The sequence below is a fragment of the Mixophyes fleayi genome, chromosome 6 (genome assembly GCF_038048845.1).
Source record: "Mixophyes fleayi isolate aMixFle1 chromosome 6, aMixFle1.hap1, whole genome shotgun sequence".
Classification (NCBI taxonomy): Eukaryota; Metazoa; Chordata; class Amphibia; order Anura; family Limnodynastidae; genus Mixophyes; species Mixophyes fleayi.
In genome coordinates this window covers 214,122,152-214,143,782 of record NC_134407.1, presented here as the reverse complement: position 1 = coordinate 214,143,782, position 21,631 = coordinate 214,122,152, and the positions used below count along the sequence as shown (strand labels likewise).

At 44.8% G+C, this 21,631-nt stretch overlaps 1 protein-coding gene across 5 annotated transcripts in view; it reads left to right on the top strand.

Annotated features, from left to right (window-relative positions):
* The window catches only part of LOC142159786 (uncharacterized), a 164,864-nt gene that overhangs the window by 35,295 nt on the left and 107,938 nt on the right, over positions 1-21,631 (top strand). Inside the window, exons 3-7 of one of the 5 annotated variants that reach the window (XM_075214514.1) lie at positions 1,222-1,413; positions 1,493-1,583; positions 1,693-1,790; positions 4,550-4,661; positions 4,895-4,989. The exons of 1 other annotated variant lie outside the window; for it this stretch is intronic. In XM_075214514.1, the coding sequence (XP_075070615.1) occupies positions 1,222-1,413; positions 1,493-1,583; positions 1,693-1,790; positions 4,550-4,661; positions 4,895-4,989 (588 nt within the window). The remainder of the gene's footprint in view (positions 1-1,221; positions 1,414-1,492; positions 1,584-1,692; positions 1,791-4,549; positions 4,662-4,894; positions 4,990-21,631) is intronic. 3 more of the 5 variants (XM_075214513.1, XM_075214517.1, XM_075214515.1) reach the window with 3 other exon arrangements.

Sequence of the window (21,631 nt, the reverse complement as noted above, 5' to 3'; positions counted from 1 at the left end):
CCTCACCGATATCCCCTTTGTCCCCAATCTTTGCAATCCACTGTTCCCGCCGGGCCTGCGAGTCTGTCCATTCAATACCTGGGCACAGGCTGGAATCGCACGTGTCTGCCAGCTGATTAGCCCCTCGGGTGTGTCTTCCTTTGAAATTTGTCCAAGCTAAATAGGAACTACTGAACTGGATAATCTGGAGATTTCTCCAAATTAAACCTTTCCTGACTTCGGGGCTCCCTCGCAACGACACAGGAAGGGATCTCATGACATTTGAATCAACCTGTCTAGCCTCCAGCTGCCCTCCCCATCTCCTCTCCACAATCTATAAACTCCTCATCAAAACTCTATATAACTCCTTACCCAGATAAACCAGAGCCTGGGAACAAGATCTAGGTGACCGGGTCCAGGAAGCAGACTGCCCAAATTTCTTTGAAACTGCACATGCATGCTCCACTAGTGTAGCAGTCTTGGAAACACACTGCAAGGTCCTTTCCCGCTGGTATAGATGCCCAGCACAATTAGCAAGAATATATCCGGGGTCCCGGACGTTTGTTGGAAATGCCACAGTGGTCCAGGTACATATATGGTGGGACTATATAATGCTCTGACCCTTCTAGGCCCGGGTTATAGCAGTCTCTATTGATATCTTGAAAGACGAGGTCCCTGACAATCCTGCTTTTTGACTACTAAATAATAATCCATAACCCCCCGTTCATCAGGGAATGGCTCGAGAGAATGGAATTTTATAGATCAATGGATTAGCTGATATTCTCCTCAGCCAATAGGTTTGCAGACTACTGTGCCACATGGTGTCTCTGGTTCGCATTTCAGGATGCAGGAAAACTGATACCGCTGATAAGCTCAACCCCCACCTACCAGCAGGTAGTGCTCCTTCCTAATAACATCCTTAATCAGGTAGCTCCAACACCCCCTCCTTCTGACCCCACCTACCCCCCTCCCTTTTTCTCTTTTACCCCTTCTCACTCCTGGCCGCTCTCCTCACTCTGTTTCTTTTCTTTATCCTTTCTCTCTACTTCTCTTAATAATTATTTCTGAATTACATTGTGAAAAACTGTATTCATTTTAGTTACTTAGAAATGCTTATGTAACCCACTGTTAATTCTGCTGCAGAATTTAGTAAAGAAAAATTGCACACAAAATAAAAAGGGTCTGTGAACCAATAAAGGGTGTCTACTCTTTTTGATGAGTTTTTGTCTCTTTAATACACAGGATTACATAGTGGTGAAGAAGAAATCTGGCGAGTGTGTGACACCCAGCAGCCCTCCCCGTGTGTCAGGAGGATTGAGCAGGACCCAGAGCCCCATCACAGAGCCTCCACCTCACTCACTGATACATGAGAGAAACAATGACCAGAGGATTCTAGAACTCACCAACAAGATCATTCAGCTGCTGACTGGAGAGGTGACTGCTGGGAATGGGACATTATACAGTAACACCAGGGGATGTGTCTGGGTGATCACTGTATCATTGTGTGTGTAAGGTTCCTATAAGGTGTCAGGATGTCACTGAAGGACAGAAGGGTCTGTACATGGACGTGATGATGGAGAATCACCAGCCCCTCACATCACTGGGTAAGCTTGAATTCCTTGTAAATGAGAAAGCAGTTGTGATGGCCACCTATATACACATCATCTTACAATCATATAAACAATGTATTCAGTTACTGTGTGTTTCCTACAGATGGATCCAGTAACAGAGATTCCCCAGAGAGATGTCCGCATCCTCTATATTCACAGCATCACACAGCCGAAACTCACAATATCCTACAGGACTATCAGGTAGATGGAATTGAGGGTCTCGCCAAATACTAATACATCAAAGTGACTTTTCCTTATCTGATTTGTAGAATAGCTGTGTGGATCTTCCAAACTAAGAATCTTCTGCTTACTCTCAATTCATTAAATCAGACATTATTTGCACCCCTTACTGTGCAATAAATTGATCTGGCCATATTCACGCTCCCAAACCACAAGGCGCAGGTGGTGGAGGCATCTCTATAGACCTATGCAAGAAATTCCGTTCACCTTTTGTCCCTTAGTTATTGGACACTTTCCAGCGCCCTTTTGAGGTGAGTAGTTTACCGCCATATATGTCTGAGGTGCTGATGGTCACCCTGCCTAAGCTTGGGAATGATTCCCTCTACCCTGAATCCTACCGCCCAATCTCCCTTTTGTGCACGGACGGCAAGATCCTGGCCAAGATCCTTTCCATTCGGTTAAATTCAGTCATTTCACAAATAGTCCATCCTTATCAGACAGGCTTTACGCCCAGTAAATCCACCATCTCCAACCTCCGTCACCTCTACACTCACATTCAGTTGCCTCATGAAGCGAAGGAGGGGATGTGGTGGTGCCACTCAATGCAGCCAGGTCCTTCAACTCTATGGAATGGGTCTACCTGTGGGAGGAGCTCCATAGATTTGGGATCGAAGACAGATTTTTCAAGTAGGTCCAGCTTCTGTACTCTGCTCCTTCGGCAATGTTTGGATGAACGGTCACACCACCTTGCTGTTTTGCTTGGGGCGGGGCACCCATTAGGGGTGTCCCCTGTCTCCTGCACTGTTTGCTCTAGCCATTGAGCCTCCGGTATGTTTAATCCGGGCACATCCAAAGATTGTTGGTCTTCCTGTAGGGGCATTACGAGATACTATAGCCCTCTACGCGGACGACATGCTTCTCATTTTATCTGATCCGGATGCCTCTCTGAACCACCTCCTCTATACTGTTGACTGCTTTGGCCATTTCCCTGGACTACTGATTAACTGGGGAAAGTCCTATGTCTTTCCACTACAAGTTTTCATGCCCCTAGCCGCTCCTGTACGCCAGTCCCTGCAGTGGACCCTCTGTTTCAAGTATCTTGGAGTATGGGTCTCCCGCTCCAGCTCTGACTTTGTATCCCTAAATCTTGACGCCATTGTTTAATACTTTAAACATAAATTTCAGACTTGGAAAATACTCCCACTCACAGTGACAGGCAGGATCAACCTGTTCTAGATGATTGTTCAACCTAAATTTCTATATTCTTCAGGATTCACCCATTTATCTCCTGAAATCTGTGTTCCGGGGTATCGACAGGCTCATTTACTTTGTTGTGTAGGGAGACGGGAGGGCTAGTCTACGTCTGCCCACGCTTTGTAGGTCAAAGGGTGATGAGGGATTTGCCTTGCCTTGCCTATATTACTATGCAGCTCAGCTCACGCACCTGATTAGCTGGTTGGCAAGTCCACCTCCGGAGGCTCTGATTGGTTTTCACTCTGGGCAATCAGGGCCCTCTCTGCATGAGTCATTATCCCCCCTGAAGGTTCTGTTGATGGTGCCCCAGACAGGCTTCCCTGATAGATAGGTGATTGAGATGTGGTGAATTGCATGGGTTAGATCCCCTCACTTCTCTCTGACATAACCCCTCCCTTACAGAACTTGATAAACTACAATACTATAATATATGGAGTAGACATGGGTTTACTGTTATAGGCCAACTGTATGAAGGTGCTTCTCTAAAGTCATTTGCTCAATTGTCTCCGGAGGTTGGGATCCCCTAATACTACATTTTATTGCTATCTCCAACTGTGACACACCCGTAACACCCAGTTCTCTACTCCCCACTCCAGCTCCAGCATTTCCCGTAAAATCTGTATTGTCCACTATTGGCATCTAACATACCATTTCTATACTGTATTCCACTCTTAACTTTTCCCTGGCCCTGGATGACCTGAACTCCTGTCGGTCCAGCTGGGAGACGGATTTGGGTCTACTCCTGGACGAGGACTGGTCCCACGTGCTTAAAAGCATGTGTGACGCCACCCCATGACTCCGCTACCAGCAGATACATCTGTGCATTTTGCATAGAGTTTGTTATTCCCCACTCAGGCTATCACGCATGGGTTGTAGATCTGACGCTAAGGCCAAAATGTAGCTCCCTTGGTAGTGGGTTCTGGCATATGTTATGGTGGTTTATAGTTTTTGCTGTGAGATCTGGGATTGTCTTCTTGATACTGTGCCTGCTGCTCCCTCCATTGGTCCCAAGTGGTGCTTATTTGGTATATCCCTTGAGGACCTTATAGACAAATTTGTTTTCAAATATATTTTTAGTTTGGTGACCCTGGCTAAAGTCATTATAGCTCATGCTTGGCTTGCCCAGGACCCTCCTGACTTTCACATCTGGTGAGCTCTTGTTACTCCGCTATAAAGCATGAGAAATACATGTAGAAATGCAAACAACAAATGCCGTAAGATTTGGACCAGATGGTATGGTTTCACTTACATAGTCTTTTAAGCGGATATATCCTCAATGGACTAGCTGTCCGGTTGTTCTGACGGGGTATCCCGGGGTCCCACCGTAAGCACCATTGGCCACAGTATTGGTGACATCTATGAATCGTTATGCTTTGGTATTATTTGTGTCTTGTTTTGTGTTTTTGTTTATTTTTTGTTTGTTTTTGTTTGTCGGGGGGGGGGGGCATTAAAAAGTTACATGACTTAAAACAAAAAATCAGACATTATTGATTTTTGCTATTTTTATTGTTTTGTGTCCAATTTAGAGTTGTGACCTGATGGATATGAAAGTAGAAGATACAATCGGAGAAGAAGAGACGTATGTGAGGGGTGATCAGCAGTGTAAGGAGGAGGAAACCCCTACAGATATCAGCACAGGTGAGTAATAAACACTAAAGACAGAAAAGTTACATTCTCCTTTGTAAGACCCATCAGAATAATCATATACACACAGGGCCTGATTCAGAGTTAGACGAACGCCCGTTTGTGTAATGTATCATTGCGACTTTCATTTATTGTAAAGGAGAGAGCAGTTGTGAGGGTCACCTAGATACACATGATGTGATAATCTGATATAAACAATGTATTCAGTCACTGTGTGTTTCCTACAGATCCATCCAGTAACAGAGATACCCCAGAGAGATGTCCCCGTCTTTATTCTCAGGATCATACAGAGGAAAATCCCAGCATCCAACAGGAATATCAGGTAAATTAATTGAGGTTCTCATCAAATACAAAATGACACTGAACTATATTATCTGTATATAAGCTGTGTGGATCTTATACACTATTATACTTTGTTTAGTCTTGGTCCCTTAAATTAGACATTATTAAATATGTCTATTGTTTAGAGGGTTATATAGGGTGTATATGTGATTGAAATTAAAGTTGAAGTTATAGAGGAATATAATGAGCATGTAAAACCAGTATGTGACATTAATAAACATGACAGGCTGTGTATTACTTAGCTGAATGTACGTGTAATAACTAGATACATAAACTAAATATGTCCACCCTGCTCGCTCTCACTCCTCTGCAGCAGGATAACATGTTAGGGGGGAGGTGCTTCTCTATCTAAGGAGGAAGAGTTTGATTGACAGCTTGGCAGACTTTCTGTGCAGAAATACATTGTGTGAATTTTTTCATTCCTACACACAGGAGAGGGCAGTGAAGTAGATGAGGGAGGAGCAGCAAGTGTCTGTAATGGAGTGGGTGATACGGTACAGGGTAAATAGTAGAATGTCCGCGTAACACTAATTAATAGATTTTCTCATTCATCCTACTTTTAGGACACTGCTTCACCATGTTTTTTTTTTTTACTTTACTTTATTCCTAAGCAGGCTGCTTGGGCAGAGACTATAATGTTGTCTATGAGCTCACTGCTTGAGAGGCGGCATAACCGCTAGTTCAGCGCTTCTCTGCTGTTCCCACCTCTTACTCTCATGGCTCCCTTGGGGGTTCACCTGGTCGTCAGAGAGGATAGCGAATGTGGCAACAAGCATAGCGCTGGCTAAACGAACTGCACTCCATTAGCGGTGGGACCTGTCCTTTCATATGTCAGGCTGGCTGTGGTCCTGTTTTGGAAAGGAAGAGCAGGACATCCGGTGGCTGGGTAGAGAGGTCACTTGGAGTCCACCATCAAGTAAGCCCCACTCTGGTTTGACATGGAAAGGGGAACTGTCCTATGTACAGCACCATGTCTTCACTGAGCCAATGAGGTTGTGCTTTCCCCAGTGTAACTCCTCCTCAGCAAAAGCCCGCCAGAAATCAGTCTGCTGATCACTTCTGCAGGGCAAAATATCTATCTCCTGTGCTTATGCTACTTTGCAACCAACTCTGAACTTGAGAATTGTTTAGCATTTTAGTATTTGATATATTAGGTAGGCTATTGTTAGATATAGTGTGATCTGTGTGTGTGCTCCTTTCTGATATAGATATTGTCACTATCTCCTGTCACTGTGCTCTCTCCTCCTCCTGTCTAGACCAGGGGTAGGCAACCTGCGGCTCTCCAGCATGCTTTGCCATTAGATACCCAGCAGATAGGTGGCAAGGCATGCTGGGATTTGTAGTTTCACAACACCTGGAGAGCCGCAGGTTGCCTACCCCTGGTCTAGACAATGCTAAAGGATCCTGTGTGTTCCGCCATAATAATGATACAATGCCTTTGATCTTATGAATAACTAACCTCATTAATTACTGGGATATAATGTAATTTGCTACTTTTTCGGCCAACTGTTAACAAGGAATCCCAGTTGTTATGCTTGCGCATCCCAACTAGAAATCTGTAAGAGAGACCTACGCGATTCCTTTGTCTGACCAAACTTTATACTGCCTAAGTATTACACATCTATCTCCACGTTATTATGTATTAATCGCTAAATAAATTCCAATCTATCATGTACTTCACTATACTGCATTATCTGTATGAACATATCATCCATTCATCCTTTCTCTCTGCCCTCCATGATTGCCTCATCACAGGCACATATAGGAGCTCATTCACAGACACATGGGGGTAAATGTATCAAGGGTCCGATTTTTTTTTTTCCCAGCATTTTAAAATGGCAGGAAATCGCGGGTGATGACCCGCAATTTTAGTCCTCAAGTCGCCACATGTATTAAACTGCGATTTTTACTCTAAACTTCAAAATCGCTGGTCATCTCTGGTGATTTGCTGCGATGTCAAACACTCCCGTGTTTAGCTAACTCTCCTGTGTTGTCCTCATTTATCTGCGTGATTAGTAAACACATCACTGGCGGCTGTTAAAAGTTTAAATACAGATAAAGTTTTTTTAAAAAAAGCGTGGGGTCATTATTAACCCCAGTGCTGCCAGCCTACTGCTGGTTCATGATAATCGGGGGAAAAATTTGCGTGGGGTCCGCCCGATTTTCACAGAACCAGCATTAGGCAAACCAGCCTGGGGTGGGTGGCACTATAGCAGGGGGACACGTGGCAGGGATCACCCTGCCATAATGACAACAAACCCCAGGCTGTTCAGCGCTGGGCTGGATTCCCTAGGGAGTGGGGTCTGCCAAAAAACAAAAACAAATGGGCACCCCCTCTAGGGACAAAATGTTTAGAAAACTACAACACCCTTTTTTTTTTTTTTTTTTTTTTTTTTTTTTTTAAGTTTTATTTATGCAAGTCAAGATAACAACAGAGAACGATTGACAGAGTGAATACACTTAGCAAAAATAGACAAAAAGTAACAAAGTCAACGACCAGCGTAGATCATGTGAAACGCTAAGTCAACCAAACTTTTAAATTAAGTAGTAGCGAGTGACCCAAAGTTTTTGTAGAAGGAGGAAAGAAGGAAAGAGCGTGTATAGAGGAAGAAAGGAGCGAGAGAAGAGGGAGAAAAGGAAGGAGGGTAAGAAGTGACTAGATCCATTGTAAGGGGAGAGAAGTCGAAGAAAGAAATGAGGTTTTAGAACTGGGTTATGTAAAGGGCAGGCACGCCTGAAAGAAGGATAACCATGGGTCCCAAACCTTGGTGAAAGCTCTCGAGCAGTTCCAAAAATTACTGGTCATATACTCTATCCATTGAGTCTGCCAGACTCTATGAATTATAGACCTCATGGAGGGAGGCATACGCCAATCTGCCGCTATTTGGCAAGTAGCTGGCGAGACAATGTGCCTAATCAATTTATTCTGATGTCGGGATGCCGAGGGAGCCCCCATAGGGAGTAAAAAGAATTTGGGCTCCAGGGGTATGTCCACCTGGAGGATTGAATTAATCAGGCCTCTAATCTCAACCCAGAAACCTGACCAGTTTGGGCACGACCACCATATGTGGAGGAATGTGCCTTCATGGGAGCATCCTCGCCAGCACCGATCAGATGAGTCATGGAGAATTCTGCAAAGGCGCGAAGGCACATAATACCATCGGTATAGTACCTTGTGAACGTTCTCTTTAATTGTAACGCAAATGGAACTAGAGGCAGCATTTTCGTAAATCTCAGACCACTCCTCATCCAGCATCTCTTTACCAAGGTGAAGAGCTGCCAGGCTAGTACATGGGAAGCTCTAAGAGTTGAAGAGGAGGGAGCAAGTTCATAGTAAAGCGTTGATATTAGACCTTTAGTTGAAGATTGGCGTAGACAGAGGGCTTCAAAGGTGGAGAGAGGTCGGGATAAAAGGAGATCTTTAAGAACACTATGAAAGTGGCGAAGTTGCAAAAACTGGTAAAAGTGCTTTGAGGAGATGTGGATATGTGATTGAATTTCAGAAAACTGAGGAAAAGTTGCAGAGGTGGATAGATGATTAAGGTAAATGACTCCCCACGAGTACCTTGGCTGGAATGAGCTGTGATGAAGTCCTGAAGGAAATTCCGGAGAGTTAAATAGCGGAATAACCGGGGAAGGATGGGGAGACCAGGCAAATTTCTGGGATGATGAGTCCCAAATTGATAGAGAATGTGAAACTGGATGAAGTAACAAGCGTTTAGGGCGACGAGATCTTGGGAGCCATAGGGAAGAAGATAAAGAGAGCAATCCCAGACCCTCTGCCTCATTTTTAGACCAAACTCTGGCTTCCGTCGGACCAGACCATAAAACACACCGAGCGAGTTGGGCGGAGAGGTAATATCTTTGGAAATCAGGAATCCCCAAGCCTCCTCCCCGCGGAAATCTCTGAAGAACCTTAAGTCGGACTTGGGGCCGTCTACCCGACCAGACGAATCTAGAGACGTGGAATTGCAGGGATTTAAAAACATATGGTGGGATGCGAATGGGAAGAGTCTGAAAGAAGTAGAGCAGCCTTGGAAGGATGTTCATTTTGACGGCATTAATGCGACCAATCTAGGAGATGTAAAGCTGAGACCACGATGTAAGGTCTGTTTTTACTTGATCGAGTAGGTGAGGTAAATTAGCTTGAAAAAGATGTCGATAGTGCTTTGTGTTAAAAACACCCAGCTATTTGATTTTGTGGCGACCCCATTGGAAAGGAAATGAGCTCTCCAGTAACAGCTTGTCTGTAGCCGGTACGTCAAAATCCAAAACCTCTGTCTTGTCTGGATTGATCCTATAGCCCGAGAAATAGCCATTTAAGTCTAGCTCGTTTAAGAGGGGGGGCACCGATGTTTTGTTGTTAGTAATAGACAGTAGGACGTCGTCCGCATACAGAGCAATCTTATGAGTAGAGGGCCCACCTGTATGCCCGAACACCCTTTTTAAAATCACATATATTTAATAAAAATAATAGAACCCATCCGGGACCTGATGGCTTTTCCATTTCATATTATATATTATAAGACTTTTAAGGATAAGTTGATTCCCCTGATGGTGCCGCCTTTAATGAGATCGCTTCCGCTTTCTCCCCAGAGAGCCTGGAAGCTCATATAACTGTGATCCCCAAAGAGTGGAAGGACCCCTCTCAATGTGCACGCTATAGACCCATTTCCTTGTTGAACATGGACGTTAAGCTGTACGGGAAACTTGTCGCAAATAGAATAAAATATTTAGTTCCAGATCTGATTCACTCAGATCAGGTGGGCTTTGTTCCGGGTCTTGAGGCACGGGACAACATCACCAAGGTTATAGATTTGATTTATACAGCTTCACGCTTAACAACGGCTTCAATGCTTTTGTCTACAGATGCAGAAAAGGCCTTTGACCGTGTGAGTTGACCGTTTATGAGAGGGCTCCTTGAACATCTGGGATTAGCATCGACAACCCATGGCTAAAATCAAAATTAATGGCGATCTTTCGGAACCGGTGGTGATAAATAATGGCACTAGGCAGGGGTGTCCGCTTTCTCCACTCATATTCGTGTTATGCATGGAGGCGTTGGCAAGAGCTATCAGGGCCAACCCAAATATATCCGGTGTCCAGGTAGGCGAGAGAGAACATAAACCCGCTTTATTTGCGGATGACTTTCTGGCCGTTATTACCAACCCGGTCGTCTCTCTACCCAACTTGGTCAAAGAATTTCGAAGATTTGGTTTATTGTCGAACTTTAAAATCAACAATGGCAAGTCAGTGGCTTTGAACATTAATACCCCGGCCTCTGTGGTGGAAGGTTTAAAATGTGCCTTCCCTTTTATTTGGCATCCCTCCCAATTGAAATACTTAGACATTATACTTTCCAGCGCTTATACGCCCTTAACTTTAAACCACTTCTGGGGAGCCTCCGAGCTGACCTGAGAGAGTGGCAGAGCAAGAATTTCACATGGATGGGTAGGATTAACATTATAAAAATGAATGTTCTGCCCCGGCTCCTTTACCTTATACAGACATTGCCAATTTTAATACCCGATTTTTGGTTTCAAGGCATCCATAGTCTGGTGAGGGACATTGTGTGGAGTGGGAGGCGCCCTAGATTCAAGCACAAGATATTATTTAGACGAAGACTCTTGGGGGGGTCTCCAGCTTCCTCACATTCCATCGTATTATGACGCTGCAATCTCAACCAGGATAATGGAAATTTCAGTCCAGGTGGGAAAGAAGCAATGGGTAGAGATCGAATCATTATATCTTGATTCTCCTAGTACTACATTAATCTGGCTTGCCAAATTACCCAAGACCTCACATCCTACTTTAGGGCCCACTCTTGCGAAATGGTCCAAGCTTAGAACTCTTACTCAAATATCTTCATTAATATCCTCGTTAACGCCATTGTTCAATAACCCAATGTTCACTCCAGGAACTACTCCATTAGCCTTTAACCTGTGGATACGGGCAGGGGTCCATCATGTCGGCCAGTTGGTGGGAGCTACTGGGGTTCTCTCATTCGTAGAGATACAAACTAAATGGGAATTACCAGATATAGAGATCTGGCGGTACATTTAGCTTAAACACTTCCTCTCTTTTAGTCTTCCAAAACAAGACATTAACAGGAGTTTAACGGTTTTTGAGTCCCTTTGCAGCAGAACACATCATCCCCCACATTCTCTATCGATTATCTATAAGCTCTTAGTTGAGTTCCTCTTCAGATCCCCCCTGAAATTCTTCTTATAGTGGGAGAGGGACGGATGGGGATGGAATTACAAGAGACTGCTTGGTCTAAAATCTTTCAAGCAATCCATGCTTGCTCACCTAACGTATCAATATTAGAGACCCACTATAAGGTCCTTACCAGGTGGTATAGATGCCCAACACATCTTGCAAAAATGTTTCGCGGATTGTCTAGTGCCTGCTGGAGTTGCACTTTAGGACCAGGTTCTCTACTACATATCTGGTGGGACTGCCCTATATTACAACCTTTTTGATCACAGGTTATAGGCATCACACGGAAGTTGCTTGGCCAAGCTATCCCAGACACCCCGGTGTTCTGGCTTCTCAATAAAATAGATATGCCTATATCTTGCTTTAAAAAATCCTTGTTAAAATTTGTGATATCGGCTGCCAAGACAGTTATACCTGTGAGATGGAGAACAGCCACGCCACCAACAATTCGGGATTGGATTAATAGATTAGAGTATTACAGGTCCATGGAGGAGTTACATTTGTCAGATATGGACTCTTTTGTAACATATTACACCATTTGGGGCTCTCGGTTGAACTTTATTGACTCTCCAGAGTTTGCCGCCTTAGGTACTCCCACCTGAACCACGTATCTTATGTGCAGGGGGTATTAGCCACATACGCCCGTTGGATTGGGTTGTCTCACACCTGCACTATATATGCTTTATATGTAACGTCATCGATTAGCCGATGCCTAATTGGTCCTCTTGCAACGAGGGCGTGCATTATGTTACTACCCCCCCCCCTCCCCAATTTTTGCTTGTCTGTATCCCCCCCGTCTGTCTTTGTGTTTTATGTAATGTGTTATTATTAGGGATGAGCGCGCTCGGATTTCTGAAATCCGAGCCCACCCGAACGTTGCGGATCCGAGTCGGATCCGAGACAGATCCGGGTATTGGCGCCAAATTCAAAAGTGAAACTGAGGCTTTGACTCATAATCCCGTTGTCGGATCTCGCGATACTCGGATCCTATAAATTCCCCGCTAGTGCCGCCATCTTCACTCGGGCATTGATCAGGGTAGAGGGAGGGTGTGTTAGGTGGTCCTCTGTGCTGTTTAGTTCTGTGCTGTTTAGTTCTGTGCTGTTTAGTGCTGTGCTGTGCTGTGCTGTGCTGTGCTGTGCTGTGCTGTGCTGTGCTGTGTTCTGCAGTATCAGTCCAGTGGTGCTGTGTGCTGTGCTCTGTCCTTCTGAGGTCAGTGGTGCTGCTGGGTCCTGTGCTGTGTCCTGTTCAGTCCAGTGGTGCTGTGTCCTGTGCTCTGTGCTTCTAAGGGCATAGTTATTTCCCCAATATTCCCCTGTGTTTAAAAAAATAAAAAAATTTTTTTTTTATAAAATACCAAAAACTACTTTAATATTTTTTAATTACCACAAAATTTTCACAACCAATCCTGCAGTATAAGCCCATTGGTACTGCAATATTACCAAGTTCACACATTCAGCAGTAAAAGTCCAGTGGTACTGCAATATTACAAAGTTTACACATTCTGCAGTATCAGTCCAGTGGTGCTGTGTCCTGTGCTCTGTCCTGCTGAGTTCCGTAGTGCTGCTGGGTCCTGTGCCGTGTCCTGTTCAGTCCAGTGGTGCTGTGTCCTGTGCTCTGTGCTTCTAAGGGCATAGTTATTTCCCCATTATTCCCAAGTTTGTAAAAAATAAAAAAAAAGTAAAAAAAAATAAAAAATTAAAAAAAAAAAAAAATATATAATAATTATAACCAAATTTGCAAAACCAATCCAGCATTATAAGTCCATTGGTACTGCAATATTACCAAGTTCACACATTCAGCAGTAAAAGTCCAGTGGTACTGCAATATTACAAAGTTTACACATTCTGCAGTATCAGTCCAGTGGTGCTGTGTCCTGTGCTCTGTCCTGCTGAGTTCCGTAGTGCTGCTGGGTCCTGTGCCGTGTCCTGTTCAGTCCAGTGGTGCTGTGTCCTGTGCTCTGTGCTTCTAAGGGCATAGTTATTTCCCCATTATTCCCAAGTTTGTAAAAAATAAAAAAAAAGTAAAAAAAAATAAAAAATTAAAAAAAAATAAAAAATATATAATAATTATAACCAAATTTGCAAAACCAATCCAGCATTATAAGTCCATTGGTACTGCAATATTACCAAGTTCACACATTCTGCAGTATCTTGTGCTACATATAATGGAGACCAAAAATTTGGAGGATAAAGTAGGGAAAGATCAAGACCCACTTCCTCCTAATGCTGAAGCTGCTGCCACTAGTCATGACATAGACGATGAAATGCCATCAACGTCGTCTTCCAAGCCCGATGCCCAATCTCGTAGTACCGGGCATGTAAAATCCAAAAAGCCCAAGTTAAGAAAAAGTAGCAAAAAGAGAAACTTAAAATCATCTGAGGAGAAACGTAAAGTTGCCAATATGCCATTTACGACACGGAGTGGCAAGGAACGGCTTAGGCCCTGGCCCGTGTTCATGACTAGTGGTTCAGCTTCACCCACGGATCTTAGCCCTCCTCCTCCTCCCCCCCCCTACAAAAAATTGAAGAGAGTTATGCTGTCAGCAACAAAACAGCAAACAACTCTGCCTTCTAAAGAGAAATTATCACAAATCCCCAAGGCGAGTCCAAGGGTGTTGGTGGTTGTCAAGCCTGACCTTCCCATCACTGTACGGGAAGAGGTGGCTCGGGAGGAGGCTATTGATGATGTAGCTGGCGCTGTGGAGGAACTTGATGATGAGGATGGTGATGTGGTTATTGTAAATGAGGCACCAGGGGGGGAAACAGCTGATGTCCATGGGATGAAAAAGCCCATCGTCATGCCTGGTCAGAAGACCAAAAAATGCACCTCTTCGGTCTGGAGTTATTTTTATCCAAATCCAGACAACCAATGTATGGCAATATGTAGCTTATGTAAAGCTCAAATAAGCAGGGGTAAGGATCTTGCCCACCTAGGAACATCCTCCCTTATACGTCACCTGAATAACCTTCATAGTTCAGTGGTTAGTTCAGGAACTGGGGCTAGGACCCTCATCGGTACAGGGACACCTAAATCCCGTGGTCCAGTTGGATACACACCAGAAACACCCTCCTCGTCAACTTCCTCCACAATCTCCATCAGATTCAGTCCTGCAGCCCAAGTCACCAGCCAGACTGAGTCCTCCTCAATACGGGATTCATCCGAGGAATCCTGCAGCGGTACGCCTACTACTGCCACTGCTGCTGTTGCTGCTGTTAGTCGGTCATCTTCCCAGAGGGGAAGTCGTAAGACCGCTAAGTCTTTCACCAAACAATTGACCGTCCAACAGTCGTTTGCCATGACCACCAAATACGATAGTAGTCACCCTATTGCAAAGCGTATAACTGCGGCTGTAACTGCAATGTTGGTGTTAGACGTGCGCCCGGTGTCCGCCATCAGTGGAGTGGGATTTAGAGGGTTGATGGAGGTATTGTGTCCCCGGTACCAAATCCCCTCGAGATTCCACTTCACTAGGCAGGCGATACCAAAAATGTACAGAGAAGTACGATCAAGTGTCCTCAGTGCTCTTAAAAATGCGGTTGTACCCACTGTCCACTTAACCACGGACATGTGGACAAGTGGTTCTGGGCAAACGAAGGACTATATGACTGTGACAGCCCACTGGGTAGATGCATCCCCTTCCGCAGCAACAGCAACAGCTGCATCAGTAGCAGCATCTACAAAATGGCTGCTCATGCAAAGGCAGCCATTTTGTAGATGCTGCTACAAAATGGCTGCTCATGCAAAGGCAGGCAACATTGTGCATTACAGGCTTTAATAAGAGGCACAACGCTGCCAACATATTAGAGAAAATGAGGGAAATTATCTCCCAGTGGCTTACCCCACTTAGACTCTCATGGGGATTTGTGGTGTCAGACAATGCCAGTAACATTGTGCGGGCATTAAATATGGGCAATTTCCAGCACGTCCCATGTTTTGCCCACACCATTAATTTGGTGGTGCAGCATTACCTCAAGAGTGACAGGGGTGTGCAGGAGATGCTTGCGGTGGCCCGCAAAATTGCTGGACACTTTCGGCATTCAGCCAGTGCCTACCGCAGACTAGAGGCACATCAAAAAAGCTTGAACCTGCCCTGCCATCACCTCAAACAAGAGGTTGTGACGCGCTGGAACTCCACCCTCTATATGCTGCAGAGGATGGAGGAGCAGCAAAAGGCCATTCAGGCCTACACAGCCACCTACGACATAGGCAAAGGAGTGGGGATGCGCCTGAGTCAAGCGCAGTGGAGACTGATTTCCGTGTTGTGCAAGGTTCTGCAGCCATTTGAACTTGCCACACGAGAAGTCAGTTCCGACACTGCCAGCTTGAGTCAGGTCATTCCCCTGATCAGGCTGTTGCAGAAGCAGCTGGAGAAAGTGAGGGAGGAGCTGGTAAGCCATTGCGATTACAGCAAGCATGTAGCTCTTGTGGATGTAGCCCTTCGTACGCTTTGCCAGGATCCGAGGGTGGTCACTCTTTTAAAGTCAGAGGAATACATTCTGGCCACCGTGCTCGATCCTCGGTTTAAAGCGTATGTTGTGTCTCTGTTTCCGGCGGACACAAATCTACAGCGGTGCAAAGACCTGCTGGTCAGGAGATTGTCCTCTGAAGAGGACCGTGACATGCCAACAGCTCCACCCTCATTTTCTTCCACATCTATGGCTGCGAGGAAAAAGCTCAGTTTTCCCAAAAGAGGCACTGGCGGGGATGCTGATAACATCTGGTCCGGACTGAAGGACCTGCCAACCATTGCAGACATGTCTACTCTCGCTGCATTGGATGCTGTCACAATAGAAAAAATTGTGGATGATTACTTTGCTGACACCATCCAAGTAGACATGTCAGACAGTCCATATTGTTACTGGCAGGAAAAAAAGGCAGTTTGGAAGCCCCTGTACAAACTGGCTCTATTTTACCTGAGTTGTCCCCCCTCCAGTGTGTACTCGGAAAGAGTTTTTAGTGCAGCGGGGAACCTGGTCAGTGAGCGGCGAAGGAGGTTGCTTCCTCACAACGTTGAAAAAATGATGTTTATAAAAATGAATAATCAATTCCTCAATGAAGTACAGCACTGCCCTCCAGATACTACAGAGGGACCTGTGGTTGTGGAGTCCAGCGGGAACGAATTGATAATGTGTGATGAGGAGGAAGTACACACTGTAGGGGGAGAGGAATCAGAGGTTGAGGATGAGGACGACATCTTGCCTCAGTAGAGCCTGTTTAGTCTGTACAGGGAGAGATGAATAGCTTTTTTGGTGTGGGGGCCCAAACAAACCAATCATTTCAGTCAAAGTTGTTTGGTAGGCCCTGTCGCTGAAATGATTGGTTTGTTAAAGTGTGCATGTCCTATTTCAACAGCAGACCTCTCAACTGCAGCTCATCCCTCCTCTGCGGGGATAATGTCTCCTGTGCTCTGACACGTCACTCTGTGTACTCTCAGCCTCAGGATCTGACACTACAGCTACCATGCCTCTTGTAGCAGCCCTCACTCCAGGGCCTCTTCCATGTGCAGTGTCCCCCTCTCTCTTGGGTTCACTATAGTGGCATGGAGTTCTCCCCCTCATCCAGGGCACACATTCCTTGCCCTGGCTCAGTCACCACGCTCAGACTTCCAGGCAATGCTGGGGGAGCCTGGGAGCTTCCACCCCAGGTCCCCAGCTACAACTCTCCTCTCCTGTGTCTTCTCTCTCTTTCTGACACTTTAAAGATCGTGCCTTTAAATGAAAAAGTCAGTCTTCATTGCACGACTATGTGCAAGTGCAACAGGGACATTTTTTTGGGTTTACAAAGTCAAACAATAACACTACGACCCTGTCTGTCTGGGGTCTGTCAATGACGAATTGTCTGGAGCATGTTTTGAGGAGGTATTGTGGCCCCGGTATCAAATTGGGTACCGGGGCCACCCCACTATGCAGTCCAGATACTTGTTTGGTGGAATTCCGACACGTGGAGGGTTTTTAAATTATATTGTGGCCTCGGTACCAAATTGTGTACCGGGGCCACCACACTACGCAGTCAAGATACTTGTTTGGTGGAATTCAGACCAGTTGAGGGTTTTATTATTATATTGTGTGGACCACTCTATCTATACCACACTACAACTCTATACCACTCTATTTCCTACTTTAATTCTATTTAATTCTATTTCCTACTTTAATTCTATTACTAATTAATTAACATAAAGAGGAACAAAAAAAACCAATTTTACCAAAAGTATAATATGACTTAGACTTACAAACACTACACTTGAAAGATCGTGCCTTTAAATGAAAAAGTAAGTCTTCATTGCACGACTATGTGCAACAGGGACAGTTTTTTTCTTTACAAAGTCAACTAATAACACTTGGACCCTGTCTGTCTTTAACATACTTAATGGGATCTCAATGACGAATTGTCTGTAGCATGTTTGGAGGAGGTATTGTGGCCCCGGTATCAAGTTGGGTACCGGGGCCACCCCACTACGCAGTCCAGATACTTGTTTGGTGGAATTCTGACACGTGGAGGGTGTATTTATTTTATTGTGGCCCCGGTATCAAGTTGGGTACCGGGGCCACCCCACTACGCAGTCCAGATACTTGTTTGGTGGAATTCTGACACGTGGAGGGTGTATTTATTTTATTGTGGCCCCGGTATCACGTTGGGTACCGGGGCCACCCCACTACGCAGTCCAGATACTTGTTTGGTGGAATTCTGACACGTGGAGGGTGTATTTATTTTATTGTGGCCCCGGTATCAAGTTGGGTACCGGGGCCACCCCACTACGCAGTCCAGATACTTGTTTGGTGGAATTCTGACACGTGGAGGGTGTATTTATTTTATTGTGGCCCCGGTATCAAGTTGGGTACCGGGGCCACCCCACTACGCAGTCCAGATACTTGTTTGGTGGAATTCTGACACGTGGAGGGTGTATTTATTTTATTGTGGCCCCGGTACCAAATTGTGTACCGGGGCCACCACACTACGCAGTCAAGATAGATAGATGCGTATCATAGATAAAGTACATTCAGTGGTGTGGGGCAAATTGAAAAATATTCAAAATGCACTGACATTATCAAAAACAAGAGGTTGTCACACGCTAAAACTCCAACATGTATATGATGGAGAGGATGGAGGAGCAGCCGTATGTGTAGTGTAATGCAGACCTGTTGAAGGTTTTTTATATATTTTATTGTGGTGCCCAGTGCCCACTCCTCTACGCAGTCCAGGTACATTTATTGGTGCGATTCATAAAAGTTCAGGGTTTTTAAGATATTGTGGTGACCCACTCCTCTACGCAGTCCAGGTACATTTATTGGTGCGATTCATAAAAGTTCAGGGTTTTTAATATATTGTGGTGACCCACTCCTCTACGCAGTCCAGGTACATTTATTGGTGCGATTCATAAAAGTTCAGGGTTTTTAATATATTGTGGTGACCCACTCCTCTACGCAGTCCAGGTACATTTATTGGTGCGATTCATAAAAGTTCAGGGTTTTTACGATATTGTGGTGACCCACTCCTCTACGCAGTCCAGGTACATTTATTGGTGCGATTCATAAAAGTTCAGGGTTTTTAATATATTGTGGTGACCCACTCCTCTACGCAGTCCAGGTACAATTATTGGTGCGAATCATAAAAGTTCAGGGTTTTTAATATATATTGTGGTGACCCACTCCTCTACGCAGTCCAGAAAGATACCTTGTTGCAACGTTTTGGACTAATAACTATATTGTGAGGTGTTCAGAATACACTGTAAATTAGTGGAAATGCTTGTTATTGAATGTTATTGAGGTTAATAATAGCCTAGGAGTGAAAATAAGCCCAAAAACTTGATTTTTAAACTTTTTATGTTTTTTTCAAAAAAAATCCGAATCCAATACCTTAAATCCGAACCGAGACCTTTCGTCAAGTGTTTTGCGAGACAAATCCGAACCTCAAAAATAACGAAAATCCGGATCCAAAACACAAAACACGAGACCTCAAAAGTCGCCGGTGCACATCCCTAGTTATTATTAGCCACCTTATGTGGATGGGACTGTTTCCTCTTTTTGAAACATTTAATCTTCTGTGGCCTAGCGACATGATGTTGTAATTTTGTTATTACTTGCCATTCAAAACGAATACTGTTGAAAATGCATATATATATATAACCTATGTATGTTGTCAAAACCCAATAAAAACTTATTTAAAGAAAATAAATAATAAAACCCCAATAAATGCAATACACACCCTCATTCATACCACATAAATTAAAAATAAGAAAACCCCAAAATTCTTACCAATCTGAATTCAGCAGCTTTTAATCCAAAAATACTGGAAAACCATGTCCAAATAAATTATAATTCCAAATGTCCAGTTTGAAATGTCCCAAATAAATAGCTCTGGAGAATCCCACATAGGTTGGGTAGGGAGAGCCCTGGTTGGGTAAGCGACAGGAGGACATCATCTGCAAAGAGTGAGATCTTGGAGTTTGTATTGCCCCCCCTAACCCCCCTAGGGTTAGATCTAATTTGGGAAGCCAGGGGTTCGATTATTAAAGCAAAAATATCAGAGGGGAAAGGGGGCAACCCTGTCGTGTTCCATTTCGAATGATGAGTGATTCTGAGGGAGTACCAGTAATCAAGACTTTAGCAGTAGGGGTGGTGTATGATGCTAGGACGCCAGTGAGGAAGTCGCCAGCCAAGCCGAAAGGACTCGAGCTGCCTTCATAAAGTCCCAGGAGACCCTATCAAATGCTTTTTCGGCATCTAGAGAGAGTATAATAGTTGGAGATCTCCTGGAGTTTGCAGTGTGGATGTTGTCAATGGCACGTCTGGTATTGCCCCTTGCCTGGCTTCCCAGGATAAACCTTACTTGGTCATAGTGGATTAGAGAGGGGAGGAAAGTATTCAGACGGTTTGCTAGGATTTTAGCATAGATTTTCAAATCAAGATTAAGGAGGGAAATTGGCCTATAGCTAGCACAGTGGAGCGGATCTTTACTGTCTTTAGAGATAACTATGATTTTGGCCTCAAGCATTTCTGATGGGAGGGGGTCGCCTCGGAGGGTGTTGTGATACAGGGATTTGAGGTGAGGGGCCAGTAAGTCAGAAAACTTCTTGTAGTATGCTGCCGTGCAGCCATCAGGACCTGGAGATCTACCTTTCTTTGTCCCTTGATAGTTTGATGGATCTCGTCTATCGAGATCTCTTCATTGAGAAGTGTGTGAGCTTGGTGGGATAATTTCGGTAACCTGGCTTTAGCAAGAAAGTCAGTGATCAGGGCGGAGGGAGCGCTCAGTGTTGGAGAGGTAGCGGAAGCCGGGAGGTTATAAAGAGCGGTGTAATAATGTTGAAATGCTGGTTTGTGAGTTAGCTGGTAATGGGTATCCCGGATAGCAATAATATTTATATGAGTTCTAGCTGCACGTAGACGTGACGCAAACATTTTAGCAGCTTTGTCTCATTTTTCATAAAAAGTTTGACTGAGCCATTTAAGGCTTTTGGCCACTTTTTTAGCGAGAAGGAGGTTTAGCTTGGCTCTGGTTTCCTGGAGGGCCGTCAGGTTTACAGGGTCCGGGGCCGCTTTGTGTTTGGCTTCCAGGGTTTGAAGTTGGATGGAGAGCTCAATGGTTTGTGCGAGGTATTTTTTTTTTTGTGCCTGGAGGCCATGCTGATCAGGTGTCCCCTCAGGACCGCTTTGTGCGCTGTCGACAGTGGATTAGTCCTCCAGTCTAGTCTTAATTTGAGATACTGTTTACGCATTGTGAAGAAGGGGGTCATTGAGTGTGGTCGAGGTAGGAGGCCAAAGATGTAAATTGTAAAGGGGGCATGATCAGACCAGGTCAATGGGTGGATCTGGGCCGTCTGTAGGTTTAGAGCATGATCTTATCTATGCAAGAGTATGATTGTTGGGGTGAAGAATAAAAAGTGTAGTCGTGTGTAGACGGTTCCTTCACTTTCCAAGAGTCGTAGAGAAGCTCTGATTTCATGAGACTGAGGAGGGATTTAGTGGATTGTCGGTCCACGGAAAGCGGAACAGTGGCCGCCGGGGCAGAACGGTCCATAGCGGTGTTCTGAACGGTATTCAAGTCGCCCACTACAATAAGATCCCACTGTCTAAATCGGGTCAGTAGAGCATCTAGCTTGGTGAAGAAGCGGTGTCGGCGTTGGTTAGGGGCATAAAAGTTTACTTGTGTACAGAGCTTATTGTTTAGCTTACCTATCAAAATGAGATAACGTCCGTCTTTGTCAGCGAGTGAATTGTCAAGTTCAAATGTGAGGTGACGTGCCAATAAGATCAAGACCCCTCGTTTTTTAGCTGAGTGGTCGCAAGCATGGTAAGAGTCGGGCTATAGCTTAGTGCGGACCTCGGTGTGAGAGTTGTTTTAAAAATGAGTCTCCTGTATGAAAATTAGGTCTCCCCTATGACGTTTTAAGGGTGATGTGGCA